At 47.1% G+C, this 27,890-nt stretch overlaps 1 protein-coding gene across 2 annotated transcripts; it reads right to left on the bottom strand.

Annotated features, from left to right (window-relative positions):
- Positions 1-47: 47 nt before the first annotated feature.
- Nup85 (nucleoporin 85) lies at positions 48-20,747 on the bottom strand. Of its 2 annotated transcripts, XM_048367207.1 has the most exons (19): positions 20,484-20,747; positions 17,095-17,188; positions 14,720-14,882; positions 12,436-12,506; positions 10,858-10,901; positions 8,812-8,881; positions 7,525-7,646; positions 6,726-6,860; positions 6,498-6,620; positions 6,181-6,312; positions 5,870-5,976; positions 4,387-4,470; positions 4,184-4,249; positions 3,912-4,063; positions 2,147-2,264; positions 1,965-2,065; positions 952-1,103; positions 500-601; positions 48-232 (listed from the first exon to the last, which is right to left on the bottom strand). In XM_048367207.1, exons 1-19 carry the CDS (start codon positions 20,514-20,516, stop codon positions 131-133), a joined length of 1,971 nt encoding a protein of 656 aa, XP_048223164.1. In that variant the 5' UTR covers positions 20,517-20,747; the 3' UTR covers positions 48-130. The 2 variants fall into 2 exon arrangements, with proteins under 2 accessions (XP_048223164.1, XP_048223165.1); XM_048367208.1 differs by lacking the exons at positions 17,095-17,188; positions 20,484-20,747 and adding an exon at positions 16,195-16,286.
- Positions 20,748-27,890: the final 7,143 nt, after the last annotated feature.

Here is a 27,890-nt window from a genome sequence, read left to right as displayed (position 1 = left end):
ACCAGTCTCGAAGCAAAACATAACAAATTACATTTTTACCACCCCACCTTCAGAATAGATTAAAAATGACTAATTTGCAAAAGCACATTTATTTAAAAATCTATATACATTGCCACATGGCAGCAGCTCATCAGGAACCTTCTAATGAGCCTTCCCTCACAATCGCCCGGGCCAGGTTCCGTGCAAGAGCCAGTCTCAGCATTTCCACCTTGGTGGTCTCTACATCGTCATCCTGCAAAGCAGAGGGGCGACATGCGGCAAGCAGGCGGCATTCCTGTAATGCCCCTAGCCAAGTCTCAGAACAGGCGCGGTGCGCCCAGGACACTGGCATTGGACTGAACGATCCCCATCCCCAAAGCTGATGTGTCCCAGGAAGTAGTGCGAAAGTTTGTAAGGAGCTAGTGTTCCAGGGGCTTCGGGGGAGGAGGGCAAAAGCCCAAAACGGGGAGCCTTTTCCCATCTTGACCGTGGCACCATCTACCCGGAAGTTAAAAATTACCTGGAGTCGATGAGCTTCGAGCTCTGCACACTCCAGCTTCCCCGAAGTCAAATCCTCCAGACACCGCATCAGCTCGTAAGTCTGTTCTGCTGAGAAAATCACCTAGGGGAGAGAGGCTTCTTTGATTGGCTGCTGCCCAACCCGAAGGTCTGTGCTAGTCCAACAGTGGGCCCTCATCCACAGGTGTTCTCGAGCAGCGAGCACAGGGAGCACGCGCAGGACAGGATGGCTGCCTCGTCTCACACCCGGCCCTCTAGTCAGCCTTGGGCTGCTACTATGGGTGGACAGAGCATCGGTTCAAGTTGCTGGTGTGAACACTGGATTTGCCGTGTGGAACTAGAAATACTCAAGCGTGCACACAGCCACTTTGGAAGAAATTGTACATGTACGTCAGCTACAGAGCTAAGCAAAGGGGAGAGAAGACAACAATCGTGGGCCTATTCAATCCTTACCTGTTTCTGTTCCAAAAGGGGCAGGGCGTCTGTAAGCAGAGTCATCCAGAAAGAGCGAGGTGCAATCTGAGAAGTCATGAGGGACAGCAGAAGAGAAGCAGCATCACCAAACCGCTTCTCGCCATACAGCCGGTGGAACTCGCGGTACTTTCCTGTGGCAAGGAGGAGCACGAGGTCACAGCACCCGCCCGACGGCCTCCAGGTGACACCACCACAGGCTGCCCTGTCCCTAGCCACGGAGGGCCTGCACCCCACTGCCACTCCACAGAGCAGCGAGATGACTGCCACACAGCTCCAAATCCAGGGACCAAAACAAGCTTCAAATATAGGCTTTGAGGAAGCTCCTTAGAGCCAAATCTTGGAAAATGTCAGCTTCAAAGTAAGAACCTCCAAGCACCTGTCATGCCTATAACCCTGGCTGCTCAGGAGCTGAGACCTGAGCGTTGAGATTCCAAGCCAGCCTGCACAGACAAACCTGAGACTTATCTAATTGAACAGCAAAAGGCTGGAAGGGAGGGGCAGCTCAGTGGCAGAGTAGAAAAAAGCCAAGGGAGAGGGCGAGGTCCCAAGTTCAAGCCCCAGTACTGGTACCACCTTCCCCAAAAAAAGACAAACAGGGATGTAGTTCAAAGGTATAAGTATGACACCAAGTTCATCTGCAGTACAAAACAAACCACAGGAAAAACAGGCACTAAAGAGAAATCAGCTGAATTTGTGATCCTGGACACAGGACATCACTGGGACAACTGACAAAAGACAGACTGGGTGAGAGGGGTTTTGATACTATTCTATGCATTGCAGCATTTATGAAGGGAAACGAGACCCCACCTCCCTCCCAAACTTTCACACAAGAATAAATCCATCGAGACAATGATAAATGAGGCAAAAGTAAATGATTGGTCAAGCTAGGAAATACATATGGGAAGTCCATACTTCTCACACAGGTGAAGCTCTTCCCTTAGGTTTAGAATGACAACAATCTCCCCGTGGCTGAGGAAAGAGGGAAGACTCACCCAGAAATGTCAGTCTATCGCTGAGCATCATGGCTGGCCCTAGGTTGTCAATGAGGTCCAAGTCGGAGAAGCAGCCCCGCTCACAGTAATCCTTGAGAAACCTGCAGGGCCCGTTCCAGAGATCAGACCGCACCTTTCAACCTCCCAACCACTTCCTGAGAGCCAGCACTAGCTGCGCCTACCTGTCCGACACCAGCGTGGCGAAGGCAGCGTCTTTGGCGCGAATGCTCCAGGAGAGTGCAGAGCCCAGGCGATTATTGCGAACAGCCTTCATGGCTAAGATCTTGCAGATGCTGCGTACTTTGCAGGGAAGAGGCAAAGAAAGGCCTTCACCCTCGGATGCCTCCACTGTGTGCCCGCTGCCCCCAGGCACGGCCCAACACTAGCCTCAGCCACAACCGAGCACCGCAGCATGCATCCAAAGGGTGGGCAGGTCGGCAAAAAGGGAAACTTCTGGGTTTAATAATGTCGGTATCCTGCTAACACTACAATGGATGAACCACCTTGGACTTGCCTTGTAGGTGTGCTTTTAAAGGTAGCAAAAAGCTTTTCTCAGGGGAGACTGAAGAGGTGGCTCTGATCAAGAAGCACTGGAGTTGGGCGCTGATGGCTCACACCTGTAATCCCACTTTTTTTTTTTTTTTTTTTAATTTTTTGCCAGTCGTGGGGCTTGAACTCAGGGCTTGAGCACTGACTGTCCCTGGCTTCTTTTTGCTCAAGACTAGTACTCTGTCACTTGAGCCACAGCGCCACTTTTGGCCATTTTCTATAAATGTGGTGCTGAGGAATCGAACCCAGGGCTTCATGTATAAGAGGCGAGCACTCTTACCACTAGGCCATATTCCCAGACCCCCTGTAATCCCACTTAGTCAGGAGGCAGCCCAGGCAGAAAAGTCTGTGAGGCTCATATTTCCAACTAGCCAGCAAGAAAGGAAGTGGCGCTGTGGCTCAAGTGGTAGAGCGCTAGCCTTGAGCAGAAGAAGCTCAGGGACAGCGCCTACGCTCTGAGTTCAAGCCCCTAGACCAACCAAAAATAAAATAAATAAACCAAACCTACAGCAGGAAACCAGAAGTGGCACTGCGGCTCAAAGTGGTAAAGCTTTGAGCAAGAAGAGCTCGGGGACAGCATCCAGACTATAAGTTCAAGTCCCAAAACTGACCAGAAAAAAAAAAAAAAAAAAAGCACTCAACACCTGTGATGGACATGTGGACATGTTAAATCAGAACACTCTTTGCACAATCACTTTAAGTTTAAAAAATAAAAATGCATTTTTAAAAAGTTTCTCCCCACTTGGTAGCCCCTCTCCTGCATGCCCAGAAGCCTGAAAGCCCAAGTTCCTTTGGGACAGGAACACCCACACCCTGGGCATTTTCAGAGAGGGTCATAGCGTGCGTGTAACAGCCATGCAGGCTTTTATTCCTCTGCCCCGTGTTCTGCTTTCCCGCTGGGCCAGGCTTAGCTGGCGGCAGCACCCACCTGGACAGGAAACTTTGTGCTGACCCCAGAACTGAACTCACAGGTCAGACTTTTTTGTTGTTGTTGTGGGGCTTAAACTGAGGTCCTGGGCGCTGTACCTGAGCTTTCCTGCCCAAGGTTAGCCCTCTACCACTTGGAGCCACAGCACCACTTTCAGTTTTCTGGTGGCTAGCTGGAAATTAAGAGTCTCACGGACTTTCCTGCCCATTCTGGTTTTGAATCGCCATCCTCAGATCTCAGCTCCTGCGAAGCTAGGATTACAGGCGTGATCTACAAGTGCTCAGCCAGTCTTAATAAAATACTCCATTTCCTGAAGGTCCCCGGAGACCTCTCACTTGTCGGTCCCTCCCCACTAAAGGTCTTCTACCACAGCATCCACTGCCCCGCTGTTTTGAATACGGCTAATGAGGCGGCTGGCACGGGTGGCACAGCCAGGACCCAGGGGCAGGCAGGGCGCAGGGTCACCTTACCTTGTTCCGTCATCTGCCGCTGCTCACAAATCCGAAGCACCTTGAGGGCTTTCTGCTCTGTGTTGAGGGGGATCCTCTCAATGTGGAGCTCCAGGGAAACTCGCCCCAGCTCGGGGCAGTAGTCAAAGTAATCCACCGCCAGCTGCCACAGGCTGCGGAGAGGAGGGAGGCAGATGCGAGGGTTGGCAAGCCCCTGGGTCCTCCCCACCGGCCTCTCAGTGGCCATCAGGAAAGCACACGCTAGAGAACAGTGAAGCTGCAATGGGGCCCACCTGTGATGAGCGAAGAGTCCCGAGGCATATTCCAGCAGGAGAAACTCTCTCATGTTGGAACCGAAGCTGCAATCAACACAAGACCAAGACTTGGGATGTGCTCCATTTGGGCCCTTCCCCAGCCCAAGCTCCCTTTCTAGGCATCTGGCCCAGCCTACCCCTCGCTGGTACGAGGGTCGGTGCCGGGCGCCTAGCCCACTTACTAGAGGTTGTGCGACTGGAGAAGCTTGCAGTGATCCAGCAGGTCTGTCAGGTGAGCCACGAACCACCAGTTGCTCAGAGCAATGCTGCAAATTCAGATACCAAGATAAGAAGGAAATGAGAGAGAAGGTAAGTCCCATGTGAGCTGGGCTTGAAGCCCATGGGTCCTGTTTCAAAAAGACAGAAGCTATATCGCTTCTCGGCTGTCAGGAGAGCTACTGTCAGAAAATGTAAAGTCTGGGAGCTGGTGGCTCACACCTGTAATCAGTCCTAGCTACTTAGGAGGCCAAGATCTAAGGATCCCAATTCAAAGCCAGCTGGGGCAGGAAAGGCCCCTGAGATTCTTCTATGAACCACCAAAAAGCCACAAGTGCAGCTGTGGCTTACGTGGTACAGCACCAGACTTAAGCAGAAAAGGCTCAAGGACAGCTCCTAGGCCCAGAGTTCAAGCCCCAGGATTGGCATATACACACAAAACTCAGAACACTCAAGCTGGGAATATGGCTTAGTGAGAGTGCTTGCCTAGCACGTATGAAGCCCTGGGTTCCATTCCTCAGGACCACACACACAGAAAAAAGCCAAGTTCCTGAAGGAACTTGCGCTCTCAGGCTTCTGCACATACAACAGAGGGGCTACCAAGTGGGCGCTGTGGCTCAAGGGGTAGAGTGCTAGCCTTGAGCAAAAGAAGCTCAGGGGCTCAGGAACAGTGCCCAGGCCCTGAGTTCAAACCCCAGGAGTGCAGAAAAATGATAATAATAAAATAAAACCCAGCCAGCATTAGTGGCTTACACCTCCAATCCTAGCGATATAGAAGGCTGAAATACCTGTCTGAAGCTACTCCATGTAGTAAAGACCAAAACTGTGGTCCTCTGGATTTTAGCCTCCTAAGTAGTTAAGATTATAGGTGTGGGGTGGAAGGTGGGAGAAAAATAGAGCTAACAAGTTTGATAAGAAATGTACTCACTGCCTTATGTATGAAGCTAACCCCTCTGTACATTACTTTGACAATAAAGTTTAAAAAAAATATATTATAGGTGTGTGCTACCAGCACCGAACAGAGCCACTGACTTTTTTGGTCAGTCATGGGGATTGAACTCAGGGCCTGGGTGCTGTCCCTGAGGTCTTTTGCAAAAGGCTAGTGCTCTACCACTTTGAGCCACAGCTCTACTTCTGGTGGTTAACTGGAGATAAAAGTCTCACGGACTTTCCTGCCTATGTTGACTTTGAACAGAGATCCTCAGATCTCAGCCCCTTGAGTAGCTAGGATTACAGGCGGGAGCCACCAGTGCCCAGCTACAGCCATTGATCTTACACTTTGTAACACGCGGGCTGTGAGAAAATAATTTCTCTTCTACAGACCTTAACCAGTCTGAGCTACTCAGTTACAGCAGCACAAAATGGACTAAGGCAGATCTCTAGGAGGAAGAACACAAGAAACGATGGTGTTGGCGACTATTGTTGTGGTTAGAGGGGTGGGCGTCCTACCTGCACTCCTTGATCACTTGGTGGATGTCAAACTCGAAGGCTGCCATCAAAATGTTGTCCAAGGGCTCTGAGCTGCTCTCCCCTCCCAGAAACATGTCCAGGCTGGACTGTGGAAAGGTGATGGCCCCACTCAATCCCCAGGATGCAAGCAGACTCAGGGGGCAGCAGGGCTGCTGTATGGGGAACCCTGGAGAGTGGTGAGGGGCTCCTTCAAAAAGGGTTGAAGGACAGAGCCTACATGGTCCCAGGGATATTCAATTCCAGGAGACGGCCCACGGAGAGGTCAGCCCCCACCAAAGGAGCTCACCCACCTGGGCATAGAAGTGCAGGTCAATGGGTTTCACTGTGGGGTGCGAGTAGAGCAGGCGCGTCACCAGGAAGTGGTACCAGTTACTCAGAAGCTCCTTCTGCTCCAGCAAGGCAGCCTCGTCCCCCAGCATGATCTAGGGAGAGCCGTTCTCTCAGCTCCAGACCGGGAGCCGCTCCCCTAGGACTCCCCTCTTGGCTGTGTTTGGAGGTTTCACCTACAGGTGAAAACTCTCTTCTCCCTCCCAGAAAACCAATGGACAGGGTGCCAAGAGACCCGGGAGGGTAGCCCAACCAGACACCACCCGGCCGCTCCCTAGACCTTGCAGAGGCACTCCAGATGGGGATTGGCGGCGAACGTGCCGTCCTGCAGATGCCGCTCGCACTCCTCACACCAGTGCTGCCACTTCACTTCCAGCTCCGTCAGCGTCTGGGTGTTGCCAGGCTAAGGGGAAAGACTGACCATGAAACATCACCGCACTCCATTATTTCCAGGTCGAGCTGCTTCCCCTCCCAGGCCCCGCCCCGCCAGCCAGGAGCTCCCACTTACGCTGAGAACGGGCATTGTCCTCATCAGTTCCCCCAGGATGCGGCACATGCCCGCGGAGGGGGGGTTCGCGTCAGCCTCTTTGGATAGCATCTGTCGGGCCTCATCCAGCCGGCCCTGCAGCACCAGGACAGTCACCTGCAAGGAGATGAGGGGGCTGGAGGACTGGCAGGAAGGTCCTGGGAAGAGCAACCTCTCCCCCCTCCCTCCAGAAGGACCCCAGGCACTGCTTATCTAACTGGAGTTGCAGCAGAGGCCGTCAATTTTGTGCTCGTGTCTTACCTTCCTTCTATCGAAAATCAACCAAATGTCCTATTTGTGTGTGTGTGCTGGTCCTAGGGCTTGAACTCAGGGCCTAGACATTCTCTCTTGAGTTTTGTGCTTATGGCTAGCATTCTACCACTTAAGCTACAACTCTGCTACTGGCTTGTGAGTGGCTAATTGGAGAAAAAGAGTCTCACAGGCTTTTCTGTCCAGGTTGGTCTTGAACTGCACTCCTTAGGTCTTAGCCTCCTGAGTAGCTCAGATCACAAGACTGAACCACCAATGCCCAGCTTCAAATTGCCTTTTTTATTTGAAAGTCTACCAAACAGTATTCTGTGCTAGATTAGCTTTCACCTACTCTGAAAGAGAGAAGAAAAGCTGGACCGGTGCTTCCATGATCATGGACTTTAAGAGGCAGGTAAGGACATGTAGGCCTGGTGTCCAATCCCATACCTGCGCCCCCAGGTCCCAGAGCACTGGGACAACAGACTGCAAAGTGGATGGAAGAAAAGAGGTCGAGTCTGCCAAGAACTATTACCAAGTTCCAGAAACTCTCATGTTTGCTCGGATTCTCACTGCCCAAAACATCAGCCGACAACGTGTCCACCTCGCACACATGGAGTCGAACCCAGTCAAGGAGGTGCAGGAGGAGAGGCCCCGCTGCAGAGAGAGAGAATTATGTCTCACACAAGTAGCTTGGCTTCCTGTGCAGCAGCTGCCATTTTACCAAATTACCAATTACAGACAGTGCGTTAGGGCAGACAAGATGATCGTGTAGGAGGGGTTTGTATCTTTCAAGCGGAACATGTGGTCCTGAATAAAGCAGCCAGGACACGTATTAAATCCCCCTTCCCTCTGTGTCAGGCAACTGCATCTTCCATTGAATCCTAGAAAGGACTGAATGGGGACTCAGACCCCACCCCACACTCCCACTCCCATCCACAGCGACAGTGTTTACAGAGGTATACTGGCTACATGAGTAATGGCCAGGGCTGCGAATGTGGCCTAATGGTAGAGTGCTTGTCTAGCATGCATGAAGCCCTGGGTTCAATTCCTTAGCAATGCATAAACAGAAAAAGACAGAAGTGGCGCTGTGGCTCAAGTGGCAGAGTGCTAGCCTGAAGCAAAAAGAAGCCAGGGACAGTGCTCAGGCCCTGAGTTCAAGTCCTAGGACCAGCAAAAAATTTTTAAAAATGTAATGGCCATGTAAGGACTGACACTGACTAGTGCTACATGAGCAATAACAAATGTTTATGTATCCATGCCCTCAATGTCTACTAGAGAAGGAATATAACAACTCAAATGTTTTTGTTTGTTTCTTACAGATTTTTTGTCAGTCATGGGGCCTGAACTCTGGGCCTGGAGGCTGTCCCTGAGATCTTCAGCTCAAGGCTAGCACTCTGCCACTTTGAACCACAGTGCCACTTCCGTTTTTCTAGTAGTGAATTAAGGATAAGAGTCTCACAAACTTTCCTACCCAAACTGTCTTTGAACCTCGATCCTCAGATCTCAGCCTCCTGAGTAGGTAGGATTACAGGGATGAGCCACCAGAGCCCAGCTCTAACTCAAAATTTTTCAGGGGTGGCTGCCTAATGTTTCAGGTTTCTAGAAAGTACTCTGTATGATTCTCTGTAAGAATGCCATGTTTCCCAGGATGGTTTATAATTATTTCTGATGGTTCTGTCCACAAATAGCACTGTATCACAGCAGAACCTTCCTAAAAATGTACCAAAGAAAAAGAGGAAAAAGATGGCATGGTCCTCTTTGATTTTGTGACAGAATTATTTTGGGGTTACCTGGAGCTGTATCCATAGACTAGACTCACCTGGGGCTACTTCAATAAAAAGAATCTCACACAGATTCCAAATAAGTTCCATTGCTGACAAAATGGAGACCTAGGAAGAAATGGAGACAGGTTTCAATTACATACTCCTGAGCTCTGTTCCTGGAGTAAAGGAATAAGAAGGGGCTGAATCGCATGATGGTAATTCAGTAAGCTTTGAGGAACTGGTGCCCCTTTGCTATAATTTCCCACCCGAAAAGCCCAGAAGAGAATTTTACATGGTCGGACATATTTTAAAAATTATAATTTTAGCCAAGCACTGGTGGGCCCACACCTGTAATCCTAGCTACTCAGGAAGCCGAGATCCAAGAATCATGGTTCAAAGTCATCATGGGCAAGAAAGTCCATGAGACATGCAAATGGTGCTGTGGCAGCCTTGAGTGAAAAACTCAAGAGACAATGCCCAAGCCCCGAGTTCAAGCCCAAGGACCAAACAAAACAAAAAAAAGGCAATTTTAGCCTCATACTTTAGATGTAAAAGTCCACCTTTGGACTTGAAGACTACTTCTAAGTTGTAACTACCTGAGAACAGTCATTTATTCACTCACAACACCCCTACACTCTGCGGGGTGGCTGGCTCAAGTTTCTAACCCCAGCTGCTCAGGAGGCTGATATCTGAGGATCACAGTTCAAATCCAGCCCGGGCAGGAAAGACCGTGACACTCTTACTTCCAATTAAGCACCAAAAAGCCAGAAGTGGAGCTGTGGCTCAAGTAGTAAAGCACTAGTTTTGAGCACCAAAAAAAAAACACAAAAGAAACTAAAAAAAAAAAAAAAAACAGGGACAGTATATGAGCCCTGAGTTCAAGCCCCAGAACCAGCACCACCACCACCAAAAGTTATATTATTTTTTAACATGCATTAGAAAAATGTCATTAGCATACCACAGATTCCGCCACCCCGCCCCCCCAGGTTTTGGAGCTTGAATTCAGGGCCTGAGCATTGTCCCTGGCTTCTTTTTGCTCAAGGCCATTTTCTACATATGTAGTACTGGGGAATCGAACCCAGGGCTTCATGGATACGAGGCAAGCACTATGCCATATTCCCAGCCCCACACCACAGATCTTGAATTATGATCAAGGGGCTCAATTTGAGGGAAAAATAAAGTTTTTAGGAAAGTAAGTAGTAAATGAGACATAAACAGAACAAAAACTGGGATGTTGCTATCCTAAGCACTGAAGTTCAGGACACTATCCATTAAAGGCAAAGTCCAGGGAGGGGATGGAGCCCCGGGTTGGAACATATACATATGAAGCTGGCCGTGGTGGCACACGCTGGTAATCAGCGAGGAGGATGAGGCAGGAGGATCAAGTTCGAGAACATATACAAAAAGGCCCTGGATTCAACCCTTAGTATCACAAGAATGGTTTTTAAAAAGCTCTAGGAAGGAGCTGGGGACATGGCCTAGTGGCAAAGAGTGCTTGTCTCCTATACATGAGGCCCTGGGTTCAATTCCCCAGCACCACATATACAGAAAATGGCCAGAAGTGGCGCTGTGGCTCAAGTGGCAGAGTGCTAGCCTTGAGCAAAAAGAAGCCAGGGACAGTGCTCAGGCCCGGAGTCCAAGCCCCAGGACTGGCAAAAAAAAAAAAAAAAAAAAATCTCTAGGAACTGGTGGCTCATATTTGTATATCCCAGCTACTCAAGAAGCTGAGATCTGAGGATTATGGTTTGAAACAAGAACCGACACACAAATTCCATACTCTTATCTCCAATTCGCTCCCCTAAGCTGGAAGTGGAAGTGTAGCTCAAGTGCTGAAACACCAACTGTGAGCAAAAAAAACGAATTGAGAGCTCAAAGCCTAGAGTTCAAGTCTCAGTACCAATACACAAAAAAGCAAAGAAAGAAAGCAGGCCCAAGACAAGACTCAAAAATAAATTAGACCTGGACTTTGCTCAGAATAATATATAGCTCTTCCTTCACCCACCCTGCATACAAAAGGCATCATTCTGACTTATAAGGGATGCAATGCTTTATTGAACAGACACTCATTACTTCCCCTTCATTTCAAGGGCAGTTCTATTTACCTGACTGCTGTACCGGCGGCCACTGGCTGGATCTTTAGCAGCAACTAGCAAAACACAAAACATGTAGGTGAACAATGGAAATGGAATGTTTAGTCTCATTACAGCTTCATATATACAGTTCTGCAGATTGTCTTTCTTTTCAGTCTAGGTTTTCTATTCCTTTTTACCATACTGGGGTTTGAACTCAGGGCCTGGTGCTTGGAAGCAGGTGCTCTAACCACTTCAGCTATGCCTTGATCAGGTTTACTTCCCCGCCACCACCCCCCCCCCGCCCAGTTCTTGAACTCAGGGCCTGAGCATTGTCCCTGGTTTCTTTGTGCTCAAGGCTAGCACTCTACCACTTGAGCCACAGCACCATTTCTGGCTTTTTCTGTATATGTGGTGCTGGGGAATCGAACCCAGGGCTTCATGTATGTGAGGCAAGCACTCTACCACTAGGCCACATTCCCAGCCCCCTAGGTCTACTTTTGATATTTTGTTTTTCCCCCCAAGCAGGGCTTCACTTCTGGCTCGAGACAACATGGACCACAATACTCCTAAAACATACTTCGTGAGTAACCGGGACGACAGACACTTGCCACCGCACACAGCTTTGTATTGGATGACATCTTCCAAATGTTTTGCCTAGGCCGGCCTCAACCTATGATTCTTCTAACCTCAGCCTCCCAAGTAGCTAGGATTACAGACGTAAGCGCTATGCACAGCTGGATTGACTTTTAATGGTTCATACTTGTTTGCTGTAAATCAGTGGCAAACCAAGGCCCTCACCTGCCGGGTACTGGTGACTAACGCTTGAAATCCTAGTTACTCGAGAGGCCAAGATTTGGGAATACTGGTTCAAAGCCAATACAAACAAGAAAGTGGTGAGACTCCAATTAACTGCCAAAAAGCCAGAAGTAGAACTATGGCTCAAGTGGTAAGAGCACTGGACTTGAAAAAGCTAAGGGACACCACCCAGGCCTGAGTTCAAGTCCCAGTACTGGCACAAAAAAATTAATGCCTCTAGCAAAGAAATGCCGTTACACAAAACACTACCAAACACTAGGGAAACAAGTAGCTACCAGTTATAGTGACCTTAAATTGGCAATGTTAAAGAGCTGGGAAGGTAATTTTCACTGCCTTAATTTGGGCCTTTTGCTTCATACATATCAATGAATCAAGCAACTGAATACATTCAAACTTGGAACACAGAGTTCAAGCTCAAGAACAACCTTCCCCCACCCCCCCAAAAAAATGAGGGATTGTGTTATGATTAGAAGCTAAGGATTTTGGACTGGAATGTCAGATTTTTATTTCACAGCATTTATATTCAGATTATTAATTTTTATTTTTATTTTTTTGGCCAGATCTGGGGCTTGAACTCAGGGCCTGGGCACTGTCCCTGGCTTCTTTGGCTCAAGGCTAACACTCTACCACTGGAGCCACAGTGCCACTTCTGGCTTTTCCTTTGTATATGGTACCGAGGAATCAAACCCAGGGCTTCATATGCATGCTAGGCAAGCATTCTACCACTAAGCCACATTCCCAGCCTGAGATGAGTACTTCAAATAGCATCAAGTACACACACAAAATTCTTACTTGCAACCTGGTGCATTTCCTCCATACATGCTCTTATGACTGATCGGTAGTTTTTACTCACACGAACCAATCTATAAAAATAAAACAAACAAGGTGAGCCCAGGACATTCTGTGGTTCCAGAAAGAAAGCACTCAAAAAAGATAGGAATTTGCTGAAAAAGATGGGAGTCAACTTGAAGAAGTGGCACATTTCAAAGCTGAAATAACTTGAACAACAAAGTAAGTTTTTGTTTTTGTTTTTTTTTGGCCAGTCCTGGGCCTTGGACTCAGGGCCTGAGCACTGTCCCTGGCTTCTTCCCGCTCAAGGCTAGCACTCTGCCACTTGAGCCACAGCGCCGCTTCTGGCCGTTTTCTGTATATGTGGTGCTGGGGAATCAAACCTAGGGCCTCGTGTATCCGAGGCAGGCACTCTTGCCACTAGGCTATATCCCCAGCCCCTACAAAGTAAGTTAAATGTAATACCACCTATGGGATAAAATTTATGTTGGTGCTACTTGTTGATGAGATCCACTAGTAGCCACAAAGTTAGAAAATAAAGGCTGGGGACGGGGATATGGCCTAGTGGCAAGAGTGCTCACCTCATATACATAAAGTCCTGGGTTCAATTCCCCAGCACCACCTATACAGAAAATGGCCAGAAGTGGTGCTGTGGCTCAAGTGGCAGAGTGCTAGCCTTGAGCAAAAAGAAGCCAGGGACAGTGGTCAGGCCCTGCCAAAATAAATAAATAAATAAATAAATAAATAAAACAAAATAAAAAGAAAAGAAAGGCTGGCACAGGTGACTCATGCCTGTAATCCTAGCTACTCAGAAGGCTGAGATTTGAGGATGGCAGTTCAAAGCCAGCTGGGGCAAAAAAGGCCATGGACTCTTATCTCCAACTAACCACCAGAAGACCAGAAGTGGTGCTGTGGCTCAAAGTGGTAGAACACTAGTTTTGAGCAGAAAAGCTCAAGGACAGTGCCCAAACCATGAGTTCAAGCCCCACAACCAACAACAACAAATAATCTTCTCAAAGCAGGGGGCTAACACTGTACTTATATCTACTTTAAAAGATGAGATGCAAAGGAGTATGGGTTAAAACCAGCTTGTGCAGAAAAGTCTTCATGATTCCATCTCTAAAATAACCAGAAAAGCACTGGGTGCTGGATCTGAGGATCCTGGTCTGAAGTCAGCTCAGACAGAAAGTCTGAGACTCTTAACTCTAATTAACCAGCCAAAAACTGAATAAGAGATCTGGCTCAGGTGGTAGAATGCTAGCCATGAGTGGAAAAGCCAAACCAGTGTGAAGCCCTAAGTTCAAGTCTCTCTGGGACACAGACACAGACAGACATAGAGACACACACACACACACACAGCAAAAAGCATAGCTGGAGGCAGAGTTCAAGTAGTTAAAACCTTGCTCCTCAGATTTCAGCCTCTTGAGTAGCTGGGACTATACATAGGCATGAGCTACCAGTACCTGACTTAGAGAACTTTCAAGTATTTACCTGGATTAACTTTCCTTCTTTGGAGATTAAATAAAATAGGGAAATAAACACAAAAAGCTTAGTCAACACATTTTTGTGTTCCCTCTAAGAAGTCATGTCCTCAGTTCAAGACCCCAGCAATGCCTTATTTCTCTAGAGGATCCTCCCATCATTCAAAACTACAAGCATGAGGGAACAGATGATACTGTATGAAAGGAAAATGTACTTATTATCTGATGTATGTAAATGTAAACCCACTGCATACACCTCTAAAATAACAATAAGCTGGGAGTCAGTGGCTCACCCCTGTAAGCCTAGCCATTTACGAAACTGAGATCTGAGGATCATGGCTCCAAGCCAACCTGGGCAGGAAAGTCTATGAGACCCCGCCTCCCGCCCCAAGTCCTGGGGCTTGAATGCAGGGCTGAGCACTGTCCCTGGCTTCTTTTTGCCCAAGACTAGCACTCTACCACTTGAGCCACAGCGCCACTTCTGGCTTTTTTCTATATAGGTGGTACTAAGGAATCGAAGCCAGGGCTTCATGTATGCAAGGCAAGCCCTCTACCACTAGGCCATATTACCAGCCCCTGTAGGACTCTATCTCACGTAAACTATTCAGAAAAAGCCAGAAGTGAAGATATGGCTCAAGTGGTAGAGCCCTAGCCTTGAGCACAGAAAGGCTCAAGAACAGAGCCCAGGCCCTAAGTTCAAGTTCCAAGACTGACAATAATAAAATAAAGCAAATAAGTAAATTACTAAAAACCTACAAGCAAGCATTTCAGCTGTGGACATCAGCATATTTCCACAGCCTACTTACTGAGCTTTTCTAGATTTTCCAGTCAATTCTTCTTCAATTCTCTGAAGGCCCACAAAGATTCCATGGGATTCATTGAAGAGTTTTCTCAAAATTTGAGAGTAAACATCTACATCTTTCCGAACGATATGGATAAAGGGGCAGTTTGGCACTGTTTCTGATTTTTCTGGAATAAAGAAAATTACACCAAAAGAGAAGCCATTCTCAATTTTAAACCTTTTTAATTACAAAAGCATTAGCAAGCCAGCTAGGTCTGTGTTTTTGTGGTAGTATGGATCAAATCCAGATCCTTGTGAATGTTGGGAAAGCACTCATCACTGAGCTACAGTTCCAACCCTAGGTTGAGACAGGGTTTTAGTAGGTAACCCAGGCTAGTCTGGAACTCACTATGTAACCCTGGTAGGCCTTAAACTCTGTATGTTCCTTCTTCCCAAAGCACCTGCCACCAAGCCTGACTAAAACACTTGTTTTTATAAATGAAATCAGAGTAAAGAAGCTAAAGTGGCCAGGTGGCAGTGGCTCACCCTTCTAATCCTAGCTACTCAGGAAGCTGAAATATGAGAATCATGGTTCAAAGCTAGCCTAGGCAGGAAAGTCTGTGTTATCCTTTTATTTTATTTTATTTTTTTGGTCAGTTATAGGGCTTGAACACGAAAGCTGGGTGCTGTCCCTGAGCTCCTTTTTGCTCAAGACTTGCACTCTACCACTATGAGCCACAGCACCACTTCTGGTTTTTTAGTGGTTAATTGGAGATAATTCTCTCACAGACTTTCCTGCCTGGAATAGCTTTGAATTGTGATCCTCAGATCTCAGCCTCCTGGGTATCTAGGACTACAGGCACAAGCCACAAACCCCCAGCCCATGAGACTTTAATCTCCAAGTAGAAACCAAAAATCCAGAAGCAGAAGTATGGATCAAGTGTTAGGGAGTCAGTTGAGCAAAAAAATCTAAAGGAGGAGCTGGGAATTTGGCCTAGTGGCAAGAGTGCCTGCCTCCTACACATGAAGCTCTCGGTTCGATTCCCCAGCAACACATATATGGAAAACAGCCAGAAGGGGCGCTGTGGCTCAGGTGGCAGAGTGCTAGCCTTGAGCGGGAAGAAGCCAGGGATGGTGCTCAGGCCCTGAGTCCAAGGCCCAGGACTGGCCACCCCCCCCCAAAAAAAAAAATCTAAAGGAGAGCACCCCCAGGCTAAGTTCAAGCCTCAGTACTGGCACAGGGGGAAAAAAAAGCCAAATAAAAGTCATCTGCACGAGGCTGGGGATATGGCCTAGTGGCAAGAGCACTTGCCTCATGTAGATGAGGCCCTGGGTTCAATTCCCCAACACCACATATACAGAAAATGGCCAGAAGTGGCGCTGTGGCTCAAGTGGCAGAGTGCTAGCCTTGAGCAAAAAGAAGCCAGGGATGGTGCTCAGGCCCTGAGTCCAAGCCCCAGGACTGGCCAAAAAAAAAAAAAAAAAAAAAGTCATCTGCACCTCTGCTGCTATGGATCAGCTCAGCCTACAGAACTACAGTGCTATTCACACTGTGGCTGTAAAGGTGACTGGATCTGCAAAGTTTTACAATAAGGGACTGCATCTAGCTCTCTCAGGCTCTGGGTTTGATGAGTAGCATTAAAGAGCTAAAAAAATAAAAAAGGAAGACTGGAGCACCAGTGGCTCATGCCTATAATCCTACCAACTGAGGAAGCTAAGACCCCAGAATCACAATTCAATGTTGGCCCAGGCAGGAAATTCCATGAGATTCATCTCCAATTAATCACCAAAAAAGCAGGAAGCAGAACTAAGGTTCAAGTGGTACAGCTTTGAGAAAAAAAGCTCAGGGACAATGTCTAGGACCAGAGTTCAAGCCCCTATACTGGCACAAAAAAGGGGGGGAAATAGACTTTAAGTGTGAATCAAGTAAAAGAGTACCTGCCACATAAAATTTAAGAGTTAAAAAAATAAGGCGCTGTGAATATGGCCTAGTAGTAGACTGCTTGCCTCATATACATGTAGCCCTGGGTTCGATTCCTCAGCACCACATATATAGAAAAAGCCGGAAGTAGTGCTGTGGCTCAAGTGGTAGAGTGCTAGCCTTGAGCAAAAAGAAGCCAGGGACAGTGCTCAGGTCCTGAGTTCAAGCCCTCAGACTGGCAAAAAACAACACACCCCCCAAAAAAACATTTCCTACAATGTTTCCCTAGTCAAAATGGAGTCAGCTCTACTTCCTACAACAATAATTACATAAATCTGTACAATGCTAAAACAGCTAAAGGTTTTAAAATAAAAATGTTACAAAGTAAAGTCAATTCTTTATGCCAAAGCAATTGAAATCAGAGAGGCTAGAGAACAATCAAATATGCCAAACAGACCACCTTGCGAAAATATAACTACCTTTCTTGTTGAAGGTGGTTTCACACACCAGCATCTCCCCAGGACCCCAGTCGAAACACATTTGCTTCTTCTTGGAATTCATACCTGGAATCAACTAATAAATAAGACACAGAACACGTTATTACTAGCAGCGCTACTCAGGAGGCTGAGATGTGGGACGGAAAGTCCTAAAAGACTCATAATTTAGCTCATTAGAATTTCACTTGCCTAGTAAGTTCAAGGCTCTGCAAAAACAAAAACAACCCCTCCCCCGCCACACACAAAAGCAGGAAGTAGAGCTGTGGCTCAGAAGGAAGAGCCCCAGCTTTGAGCATAAAAAGCTCAGGGACAGCATCCAGACCCTGGGTTCAAGGTCCAGGACCAACATTTAAAAAAAAAAAAGTGTTCTTACAACTGAAGGCTTTCCACTTCCATCAACTTGCAACTTGCAACTGGAAATCAACAGTTATGAAAGAAGTGCTAGTCTAGAGCTAAGGCTTTCTCTCAAGTGCCAGAGCACCTGCCTACCAAGAATGAGCCACCAAGTTCAAACCCCAGTACATGTTCTCCAAAAAGTCTAATCTATATGTGTGTGATTGTGTGCATGCATGCATTCATGTAGCTGAGAATGCTCAGCCTGCTGGACCACTCAAAGACCCTGGATAATCAAGCAAGCACTATGGGCACTTGAACACAGCCTGCTGCCTCTCATGTTGATAAAAAGGAAAACTACGCACTACACAATTATGACATTACAATTAATGATCTGTGGTTTAGAAAAGGGGGGATTTGGCTGGGAATATGGCCTACTGTAGAGTGCTTGCCTCTTATACATGAAGCCCTGGGTTTGATTCCTCAGCACCACATATATAGAAAAAGCCAGAAGGGGCACTGTGGCTCAAGTGGTAGAGTGCTAGCCTTGAGCAAAAAAGAAGCCAGGGACAGTGCTCAGGCCAGTCCCAAGCCCCAGGATTGGCAAAGAAGGTGGGGGGATGGGGGGGGGAGGGGAGGAGGAGGAAGAGGAGGAGGAGGAGGAGGATCCAAGCTACTCAGGAAGCTGATATTCTAGGGGCTGGGAATATGGCTTAGTGGTAGGGTGCTTGCCTGGCATGCATGAAGCCCTGGGTTCAATTCCTCAGTACCACGTAAACAGGAAAAAACCAGAAGTGGTGCTGTGGCTCAAGTAACAGAGTAGCCTTGAGCTGAAGAGCTCAGGGGCAGTGCCCAGGCCCAGAATTCAAGCCCCACAACTGACCGAAAAACAAAAAAAAAGGGGGGGGGGAAGGGGGATCAAAAGCTTAAAAAGGGGAAAGAAAAAAATGAAGGAGGGGCATGTGGTGCACACCTGTAATCCCAGTACTTAGGAAGCTGGAATTACATCTGTTTAGAACACCATCTTCTCTCTGTGAACACATCGGTAGGTATCAAAGTAAGTAAGGGTCTTCAGGGATGGACAGAGTACTGAACCATTTTTTCCTTCATCCAACATTCTGACATGGGCTGGGAATATGGCCTAGTGGCAAGAGTGCTTGCCTCCTACACATGAAGCTCTGGGTTAGATTCCCCAGCACCACATATATAGAAAACGGCCAGAAGTGGCGCTGTGGCTCAGGTGGCAGAGTGCTAGCCTTGAGCAAAAGGAAGCCAGGGATGGTGCTCAGGCCCTGAGTCCAAGGCCCAGGACTGGCCAAAAAAAACAAAACAACATTCTGACATAACTAGAAAAAGGAAAGGTGAGATGGCTTGTGGCTGGATAAAGTGATAGTAGTGATGCTATATTGTAACTTTCTGAAACAGATAAACCCGACCTCACAATGGCTCACATCTGTAATCCTAGCTATTCAAGAAGGCTGAGATATGATGATTGTGGTTTGAGGCCAGCCCACTCAGGAAAGTCCTGTGAGACTCCAATTACTCTCCAATTAACCACCAAAAAAAGCATCAAGTGGAGCTATGGCACAATTGGGAGATTGCTAGCCTTGCATGAAAAAGCTAAAGAACAGGGTACAGGCCCTATTTAAACTATTAAACATTAAGCATATATAATAGTTTGTTCTTTTTTTTTTTTTTTTCGGCCAGTCCTGGGCCTTGGACTCAGGGCCTGAGCACTGTCCCTGGCTTCTTCTTGCTCAAGGCTAGCACTCTGCCACTTGAGCCACAGCACCACTTCTGGCCGTTTTCTGTATATATGTGGTGCTGGGGAATCGAACCCAGGGCCTCATGTATACGAGGCAAGCTCTCTTGCCAGTATGCCATATCCCCAGCCCCTAGTTTGTCTTTCTTAACTAAGATACTGTTTCTTTTAAAGTTCATTTTAGTATAACAAGATTAGTAGGGGAAAAACGAATTCACTTTTAATTATCTAATGTTGACATTTTACAGTAATTAAGCCTCTTAAGGGGTCAGCCCCCACCAACTTTTTTTTGTTTGTTTGTTTGCCAGTCCAGGCGCTTGAACTCAGGGCCTGCTCACTGTCCCTGAGCTGCTTTTGTTCAAAGCTAGCACTCTACCACTTGAGCCACAGTGTCACTTCCAGCCTTTTCTGTTTATGTGGTACTAGGAATTGAACCCACGGCTTTATGCACGATAGGCAAGCACTCTACCACTAAGCCATATTCCCCACTAACTACTTTTAAGACAGGTCTCAGGGGCCATTTTTGTCTAGTAAGCGTTCAAGGTAACTTCATTTTCACTTTCTTGGTTTTATCACTGCTTTATAATCTGGTGGTTCTAACTTAGAAATGGAGGTATTTCAACTTTCTAAAATTCCTCCCTCAAAACACACACACACACACGAAAGTGACTTATGGGCAGTTATTTGTCTTATTGGCGGTCAGGAAAGACTTTTGAAAAACGAGGATATAAAAGCGAAGAAGAGATATTCCAGAGAGTCAGAGTGATAGGTATTCGAATGGCTGACGGCAAATATCCAACTAAAGCCCGGGAAGTCAGCCGCCTCCTTTTCTTTTCCAGGCAAGGTTTGTCTATGTAGACCGGACAGCTGCACTATACACTGAGAGAAAGACGGAGGGGGGGTGGGTGTTAAATACCGAGCCACAGAATAGGAAGTCTCTGGGAGAGCAAATGGGTTCCAGACACCTCCAAACAACACCGAAGACAGGCCGAGCTCATGGTGCGGCGGGGACATCGTTCTTAGCCCGCGCCACTGTCCTGGAGGGAAAATGGGGGGCGCAGAGAGACAGAGCCGGGGCGGGGTGGCTCCCCTGTAAGTCCACGCCGGGGCAGAAGCCCGGCGCCCGCTGCCCTCCAGCCCCATTCCGGACTGGGCGGCAGGCCCCCTTCGGGCCGCGGCGGCTGAGGTGACAGGAGCGAGCACGCGCCCGGCTGGAAGCAGGCGCGGCCCTGGAACCCCGAGGGCAAACCCTCCAGTCCGTTCGGGGCGCACTTACGGTGACTGTAGGCTCGCCGTCAAGTTCCTCCATAGCGCCGCACCCCCGGAAACCCAGACCTTACGGGGCTGCAGCAGCTCCGGACTCGGGGTTCCCGCTCAGAGTCAGCCGCGAGGGAGGACCCCGCCGGGGCGCCTTCTGCAGTGCCTGCAGACCCCCCACCCTCCGCCACCCTGCCCAGACGTCTAATCTCCGCCACCAACCGCGCCTCTGCCACCTCGGAAACGTGGCTCCTCCCCGTCCTGGACAGCGCGCCAGGGGAAAACAGCTCCTGGAGCCGTCGGTGTTGACGGGAACTATTTCATCCGATCAGGCAGAGCTGAGGACGGCCCCGCGCCGCTCAGGGAAAAGGCCCCCCGACACCCCGGGAGGGAGCGAAGCGGGCCGGGCCGGGCTGGGGCCGTGCGACTGCGCCTGCGCGCGTGCCGGCGCCGCCTCTAACGTGGAGGTCCGCCGAGCCTCGGCCTCCGTGTGTCCTGGGCTGATGCTTCGGTCGCCTGTCCCCCGTCTCCCGTCCCCCCCGCCCCCCCCCCCCCGCCGCCTTTGCGGTGCTTGGCTTGCTGTGGCTGCATCCCGATTGTCCTGCGGGTTAATGTTTGCACCTCTCCCGCCCCCAGACACGGGAAGCACGCGGCGATGATGCGGCTGTGAAACTGAGACAGCTGGGCTTGCTTAACTGAACATAAATAATGGTTCTCCGTGGGAACAAAAAAAAAACAGAACAAAGCACTCAAATTAGGGAATCCCTGGCCGACTTCGTGGAAAAATGAGAGTTGTTCGTTTTATTCTTTAATTTTATAGTCAGGGAGGGATTAGTTACATACTCAGGGAGGATATTTCTTGTCAAACTTGCTGCCCCCGCCCCCTCATTTTTCTCTCACCTTCCCTCCCCAAATGATTTTTTAAAATAACAAATAGCACGTAAATAGTAAATAGGAACCTGTTCACCAAAGCAAGTTGATTTTCAATGGAATAAGAATCTTGAAGAAGGGGCTGGGAATATGGCCTAGTGGCAACAGTGCTTGCCTACCATACATGAAGCTCTCGGTTTGATTCCCCAGCACCACATATATAGAAAATGGCGCGGAAGTGGCGCTGTGGCTCAAGTGGCAGCAGTGCTAGCCTTGAGCAAAAAGAAGCCAGCCCCTCAAGCCCTGAGTCCAAGGCCCAGGACTGGCAAAAAAAAAAAAAAATCTTGAAGAAGGGGCTGGGAATATGGACTAGTGGGTTGAGAGCTTGCCTCATATACATGAGGCCCTGGTGGGTTCGATTCCCCAGCACCACATATACAGAAAACGGCCAGAAGTGGCGCTGTGGCTCAAGTGGCAGAGTGCTAGCCTTGAGCAAAAAGGAAGCCAGGGACAGTGCTGAGGCCCTGAGTCCAAGGCCCAGGACTGGCCAAAAAAAAAAGAAAAAGAAAAAGAATCTTGAAGAAATCAGATGAATCAGATGTGTTGATATTTCAGTTAGAATGCACCACTACTGTACTTAAGAGTAGTTGGTTTATTTTCACATATTTAAGCAATTATTCATTTTAGACTAATGGGCAATACAAAGATTTATCATTGTTTATGGAAAGGCAAAGAACAGCATGACATGAATTAACATCCACAAATAAATGAAAAAACTTTAAGTGATACTATAGTATCTATTAACAGATTGTGTTTCTTAGTTGTGCCCTCAGCAGCACCTGTCAGGACATCAAAACTTGGCATTACAAATGACTATTCTTTCAGTAGTTATTGGTCACTTATTTTAGTAAACTTGGAGAGTTCTGCCTGTATTCTGTGTTAGTAAACCAGGTAGTAGAGTCTCAATATTTTATTAGCCAGACAGCTGGAACAGAGAGAGGGGTGGTGAGTTTGAAGCTAGCCTAGGCTATATGTTGCAAAAAAAAAAAAAGAAAGAAAGAAAGAAAGAAAACAGGTTTATTACCAGTTAACTTTCAAGTACTTGAATCTACATAATGCAGTTAATGGAGTCTACAGGGAGATGCAGAAGGCATATTAGTGTACTACCAGCTCATTTCTTGGCAAGTTTCATTGCTTAAAAAGCATAGGGGTAATATTTACCTCTATTGCTTTATTTATGGTTTCTACAACTCTTCTGTAATACCTCTTAATTTCCCTTAATAGAAAATGTCTGTTACAGGGGCTGGGGATATAGCCGAGTGGCAAGAGAGCTTGCCTCGTATACATGAGGCCCTGGGTTCAATTCCCCAGCACCACATATACAGAAAAAGGCAACAAGTGGCGCTGTGGCTCAAGTGGCAGAGTGCTAGCCTTGAGCAAAAGGAAGCCAGGGACAGTGCTCAGGCCCTGAGTCCAAGGCCCAGGACTGGCAAAAAAAAGAAAAAAGAAAAAAAAAGAAAATGTCTGTTACAGGGGCTGGGGATATGGCCTAGTGGCAAGAGTGCTTGCCTCCTATACATGAGGCCCTGGGTTCAATTCCCCAGCACCACATATACAGAAAATGGCCAGAAGTGGCGCTGTGGCTCAAGTGGCAGAGTGCTAGCCTTGAGCAAAAAGAGGCCAGGGACAGTGCTCAGGCCCTGAGTCCAAGCCCCAGGACTGGCAAAAAAAAAAAAAAAAATGTCTGTTACATATGGTATTGCAAACAAATCACAAGAAATAAAGAAAATGTATTAGGCACAGCTTGTATAAGTATGTTCTAAACTAAATGGAAAATTTGTTACTAATACTTTAATAAAACCTCCAAGTGATCTTGTTAAAAAAAAAAAGCACGTAAATAATAAATAGAAATTCCACGCAATCCTTTTTGTTTGTTTTGTTTTAGATTTGTTTTTCCTATCTAGTCCAATTTATGATAATTTGGCCTTAGCCTCCTAAGAGTTATGATTATAGGTATGCACTATTACACCCAATGAAACTAAATGAATATTAAATTTATAATTTTTTTTTTCAGTTGAAGTCTACCCAGGCACCTGTGGCTCAAGTCGCTAATCCTATCTACTCAGGAGGCTAAGATTTGAGGATCACGTTGAAATCCACCTGGGTCAGGAAAGTCTGTGAGACTCAGGGCCTGAGCGCTGTCCCTGGTTTCTTTTTGTTTGCTCAAGGCTAGCACTCAACCACTTGAGCCACAGCACCACTTCCGTCTTTTTCTGTTTATGTGATGCTGAGGAATCAAACCCAGGGCTTTGTGCATGCTAGGCAAGCTCACTACCACTAAGCCACTTTCCCAGCCCCTCTGTGAGACTCTTAACTCCAATAAACTACTCAGAATAAGCTGGAAATGGTACTATGGTTCTAGAGGTATGGCATTAAGCTGGTTAGCTGGAGATAAGAGTCTCATCAACTTTCCTACCCAAGCTGGCTTTGAACCTTGATCCTCAAATCTCAGCCTCCAAAGTAGCTAGGATTACAGATGTGAGTCACCACTGTCTGGTTATATTATTCTTTTTTTTTTTTTTTCAGTTGGTTGTGAGGCTTGAACTCTAGGCCTGGGCACTGTCCCTGAGCTCTTCAGCTCAAGGCTAGCATTCTTACCACTTTGAGCCACAGTACCACTTCCTATATTATTCTTTTTGATACATAAATAAAATTCATATATATAGCTGGGCACCAATGGCTCATGACTGTAATCCTAGCTACTTAGGAGGCTAAGATCTGGGGATCTAGTTTCAGAGCCACCCAGAGTAGAAACATTGGTAAGACTTATCTCCAATTTATAACCAGAAAAACCAGAACTGATACTGTGGTTCAAAGTGGTAGAATGCTAGCCTTGAGCAAAAGAGCTCAGGGACAACACCCAGGCCCTGATTTCAAGTCCCAGTAAAAAAAATAATAATAATTAATTAATAATAAATAATTAAATATATAAATGTGTATATATTTATTTATTTCACTAAAAAGCCAAAAGTGGAGCTGTCTCAAGTGGTAGAGTGCCAGCTTTAAAAGAAAAAGCTCAAGGACAGTGCCCAGGTCCTGATTTCAAGCCCCAGGACTACCAGAAAGAAAGAGAGAGAGGGTATGTGTTTCACTTGCCTCCCTGGGCTGGCTTTGAACGTTGATTCTCTTATTTCAGGCTCTTGAGTAACTGTTAGCATTTCCCTAGCCTCAGGTCCTCAGCTCTTCCCACTAGCCCCCAGATCCACCCATACCTAATGAGCCACTCCTACTCACTACTTACCTACTTCCCCTTTACCCCCAGAGAGAGAAGCTGCCACCTGGATAAGGTACCGACGCCATGTAGCTCCCTCTCCCATGGGAACTATGGCCCCCCTAATAAACCTCCTTATGAACCTTCTTCTCCTGTCTTTGGTTATCTCTGCATGGTCCTCTGGGATAACCGGGACTTATTCTTTCAGAAACTAGGATTGATTACAGGCATGAGCTACCCTGCTTAAATGTTTCTCATGTTTCTTATGATTTTTTTTTTTTTGAAAGTGTGACTCAAGTGATGGAATACCAGGCAAGCAAGCACAAGACCCTAAGTTCAAATCCAGGTATGAACAAAACAAAAGCTAAAAGAAAAAAAAATCTTTGAGGAATACAATTCTAAATGTGATAAACTATCATAGACTGAAAAGCTGCTTTGGAATTGCTAGGCACTGGTGGCTCATGCCTGTAATCCTAGCTACTTAGGAGACTGAGATTTGAGGATCTCAGTTCAAAGCCAGATTGGGCAGCAAAGTCCAAGAGACTCTTATCTCCAGTGAACTATCAGAAAAGCTGGAAATGGAGTTGTGGCTCAAGCAAAGGAAACTCTAGGACAGCAACCAGGCCCTGAGTTCAAACCCCAACCCAGGACTGGCACAAAAAGAAAACCTTCATAATTATCTAGAGGGCTAAGTATAAGTCACAAATTCCAGTCCCCAAAGTTTCAGATTCCTTAAAGTCTAGAGTAGGGACTGATATTTGCATTTCTAACAAGCACTCACAGGAAATCTTCTGGGGAAACACCCTTTGAGATCCAGCCTACAAACTATTGTGCCAAGAGTATGATCCTTCACAAAGAGGACCACTAGCTAGGCGCCTGTAGCTCAAATCTGTAATCCTAGCTACCTCACAACTCAAAAACTGAAAGTGGTGTTATGTGGTAGAGCACTAGCCTTGAACACCTCTGAGAGGCTCAGGGACAGTGTTCAGGCCCTGAGTTCAAGCCCTATGATTGACCAAAAACAAACGAACAAAAAAGAGGACCTCTAATCTCTAATCAGCAACAAGTCATGAAGTTTCTCTCCCAATTCCCTGCTTGAATCTAGTTACAGACAGAGGAGGAGTTGGATTGAGGCATTGGTAAGGTCAGAGAAACTTGAAATTGTCATACCACTGTGAAGGCTGCATAACTAACAGGTATTGGAAAAGGACTATTTAGGCATTGTATTAGTGTCATGAAAAGTTCTCTACAAGGTAATTAGCATTAATAAAAGGGACAGTCCCTAGGCCCTGACCAGTACACAAACACAAGATGACCTCCAGTGTTATCATTAGGTACCAGGTGGCTCACCCCTGTAACTGCAGTTACTCTGGCGGCTGAGGAGCATTGAGGCTCAAAGCCAGTCGAGGCAGAAAGTCTGTGAGACTCTTTTTTTTTTTTTTTGGCCGTCCTGGGGCTTGAACTCAGGGCCTGGGCATTGTCCTTGAGCTTCTTCTGTTCCACTTTGTTCCTTTGTATCACTTAAGCCGAAGCACCACTTTTTCTGTGTTTATGGTACTGAGGAATGGAGCCCAGGGCTTCAGGCATGCTATGCTAGACTCTACCACTAAGCCACATTCCTAGCCTGTGAGACTATTACCTCCAGTTAACCAACAAGGTGGAAGTGGAGCCGAGTTTCAAGTGGTAGTACTACCCTAGAGCAAAAGAACTAAGGGACGGTGCCCGAGGCCCTCCCGGTTCAATCCTCCCTGTATCAGTACACACACACACATACATGGAAGGAGCAGGAGGAGAAAGAGGAAAATTAAGTTATTAGCATCAATAACTCAACAAACCTTTCTGGGCACTGGTGGCTCACACCCGTAATCCTAGCTATCAGGAGGCTGAGATCTGAGGATAATGTTTCAAAGCCAGCCCTGGCAGGAAAGTCTGTGAGACTTATATCTCCAATAAACTACTCAGAAAGAGCTGGAAATGGCGCTGTGGTTCAAGTAGTAGAACATAAGCCTTGAGCACAGAGAGGTTCAGGGACAGAGCTCAGGCCCTGAGTCCAAGCCCCATGACTGGCAAAAAACAAACAAACGGACTGGGAATGTGGCTTAGTGGTCCAGTGCTTGCCCAGCAAGCATGAAGCCCTGGGTTCAGTTTCCCAGTACCACATAAACAGAAAAAGCTGGAAGTGGCGCTGTGGCTTAAGTGGTAGCGTGCTAGCCTTGAGCAAAAGCACTCTGGGATAGCATCCAGGCCCTAAGTTCAAGCTCCAGGCCTGGTAAAAACAAAACAAAACAAAAAAACACCTTTATTGGTTACCAGCTCTTAGAATCATCATTTCTTCAGGTTTTCTATAAAATGGAGGAATTCAGTGCTGGAAATGTAGCCTAGTGGTAGAGTGCTGGCTTCCTATGCATGAAGCCCTAGGTTTGATTCCTCAATACCACATATGTAGAAAAAGCTGGAAGTGGCACTGTGGCTCAAGTGGCAGAGTGCTAGCCTTGAGCAAAAGGAAGCCAGGGACAGTGCTCAGGCCGAGTTCAAGCCCCAGGACTGGCAGAAAACAAATGAACAAAAAAACTGGAGGAATTCAGTATTCAGTACTCCAGCAATATTCAAAGGTAGCTTGAGAACTCATGTGAACTCGGTTAGATAAGAGAGAAACTTGCAATTTAGTAATTTACTTATTTATTTACTCATTTATTTTCCTTCCAGGAATTCAGGGCCTGGGCACTATCCCTTAGCTCTTTTTTTTTTTTTGGCCAATCCTGGGCCTTGGACTCAGGGTCTGAGCACTGTCCCTGGCTTCTTTTTGCTCAAGGCTAGCACTCTGCCACTTGAGCCACAGCGCCACTTCTGGCCGTTTTCTGTATATGTGGTGCTGAGGAATTGAACCCAGGGCTTCATGTATATGAGGCAAACACTCTTGCTACTAGGCCATATTCCCAGCCCTTCAACGGTGATTTTTAATTTGAGATCCTACTGTCTGTACCTCCACAGAGCTGGGATTACAGGCATGTGACACCATGCCTGGCTCTTTCCTACTCTATTACAAATCAATTATTATTTTTTGCTCTACTACCAGGGCTTGAACCCAGGGGCTTGCATGTTCAGTTTTCTTGCTCATGGGTCTCTACCACTTGATCTACAACTGCAGCCGATTATTTTGCTGGCTAATTGGTGTTAGACACTTTTGGACTTTCTGCCAGGGCTGGCTTGGTGATTTACATATGTCAGTTTTCCAAGTAACTAGGATTACAGGCATCAGCCACTGGCACCTGGCAAGTTGTTATT

The sequence above is a fragment of the Perognathus longimembris genome, chromosome 17 (assembly GCF_023159225.1).
Source record: "Perognathus longimembris pacificus isolate PPM17 chromosome 17, ASM2315922v1, whole genome shotgun sequence".
Taxonomy (NCBI): domain Eukaryota; kingdom Metazoa; phylum Chordata; class Mammalia; order Rodentia; family Heteromyidae; genus Perognathus; species Perognathus longimembris.
Note: the sequence above shows the minus strand (reverse complement) of the source record. Positions and strands in the feature narration are given on the sequence as shown.

Bases quoted from the DNA above. Each gene is read 5' to 3' on its own strand.
- Nup85 (XM_048367207.1), bottom strand. From the start codon at position 20,516: ATGGAGGAACTTGACGGCGAGCCTACAGTCACC. The intron at 14,883-17,094 runs GTAGTTATATTT...TCTTTATTCCAG, and splicing joins AACCACCTTCAACAAGAAAG to AAAAATCAGAAACAGTGCCA. The intron at 6,621-6,725 runs GTAAGTGGGAGC...CTTTCCCCTTAG, and splicing joins GGACAATGCCCGTTCTCAGC to CCTGGCAACACCCAGACGCT.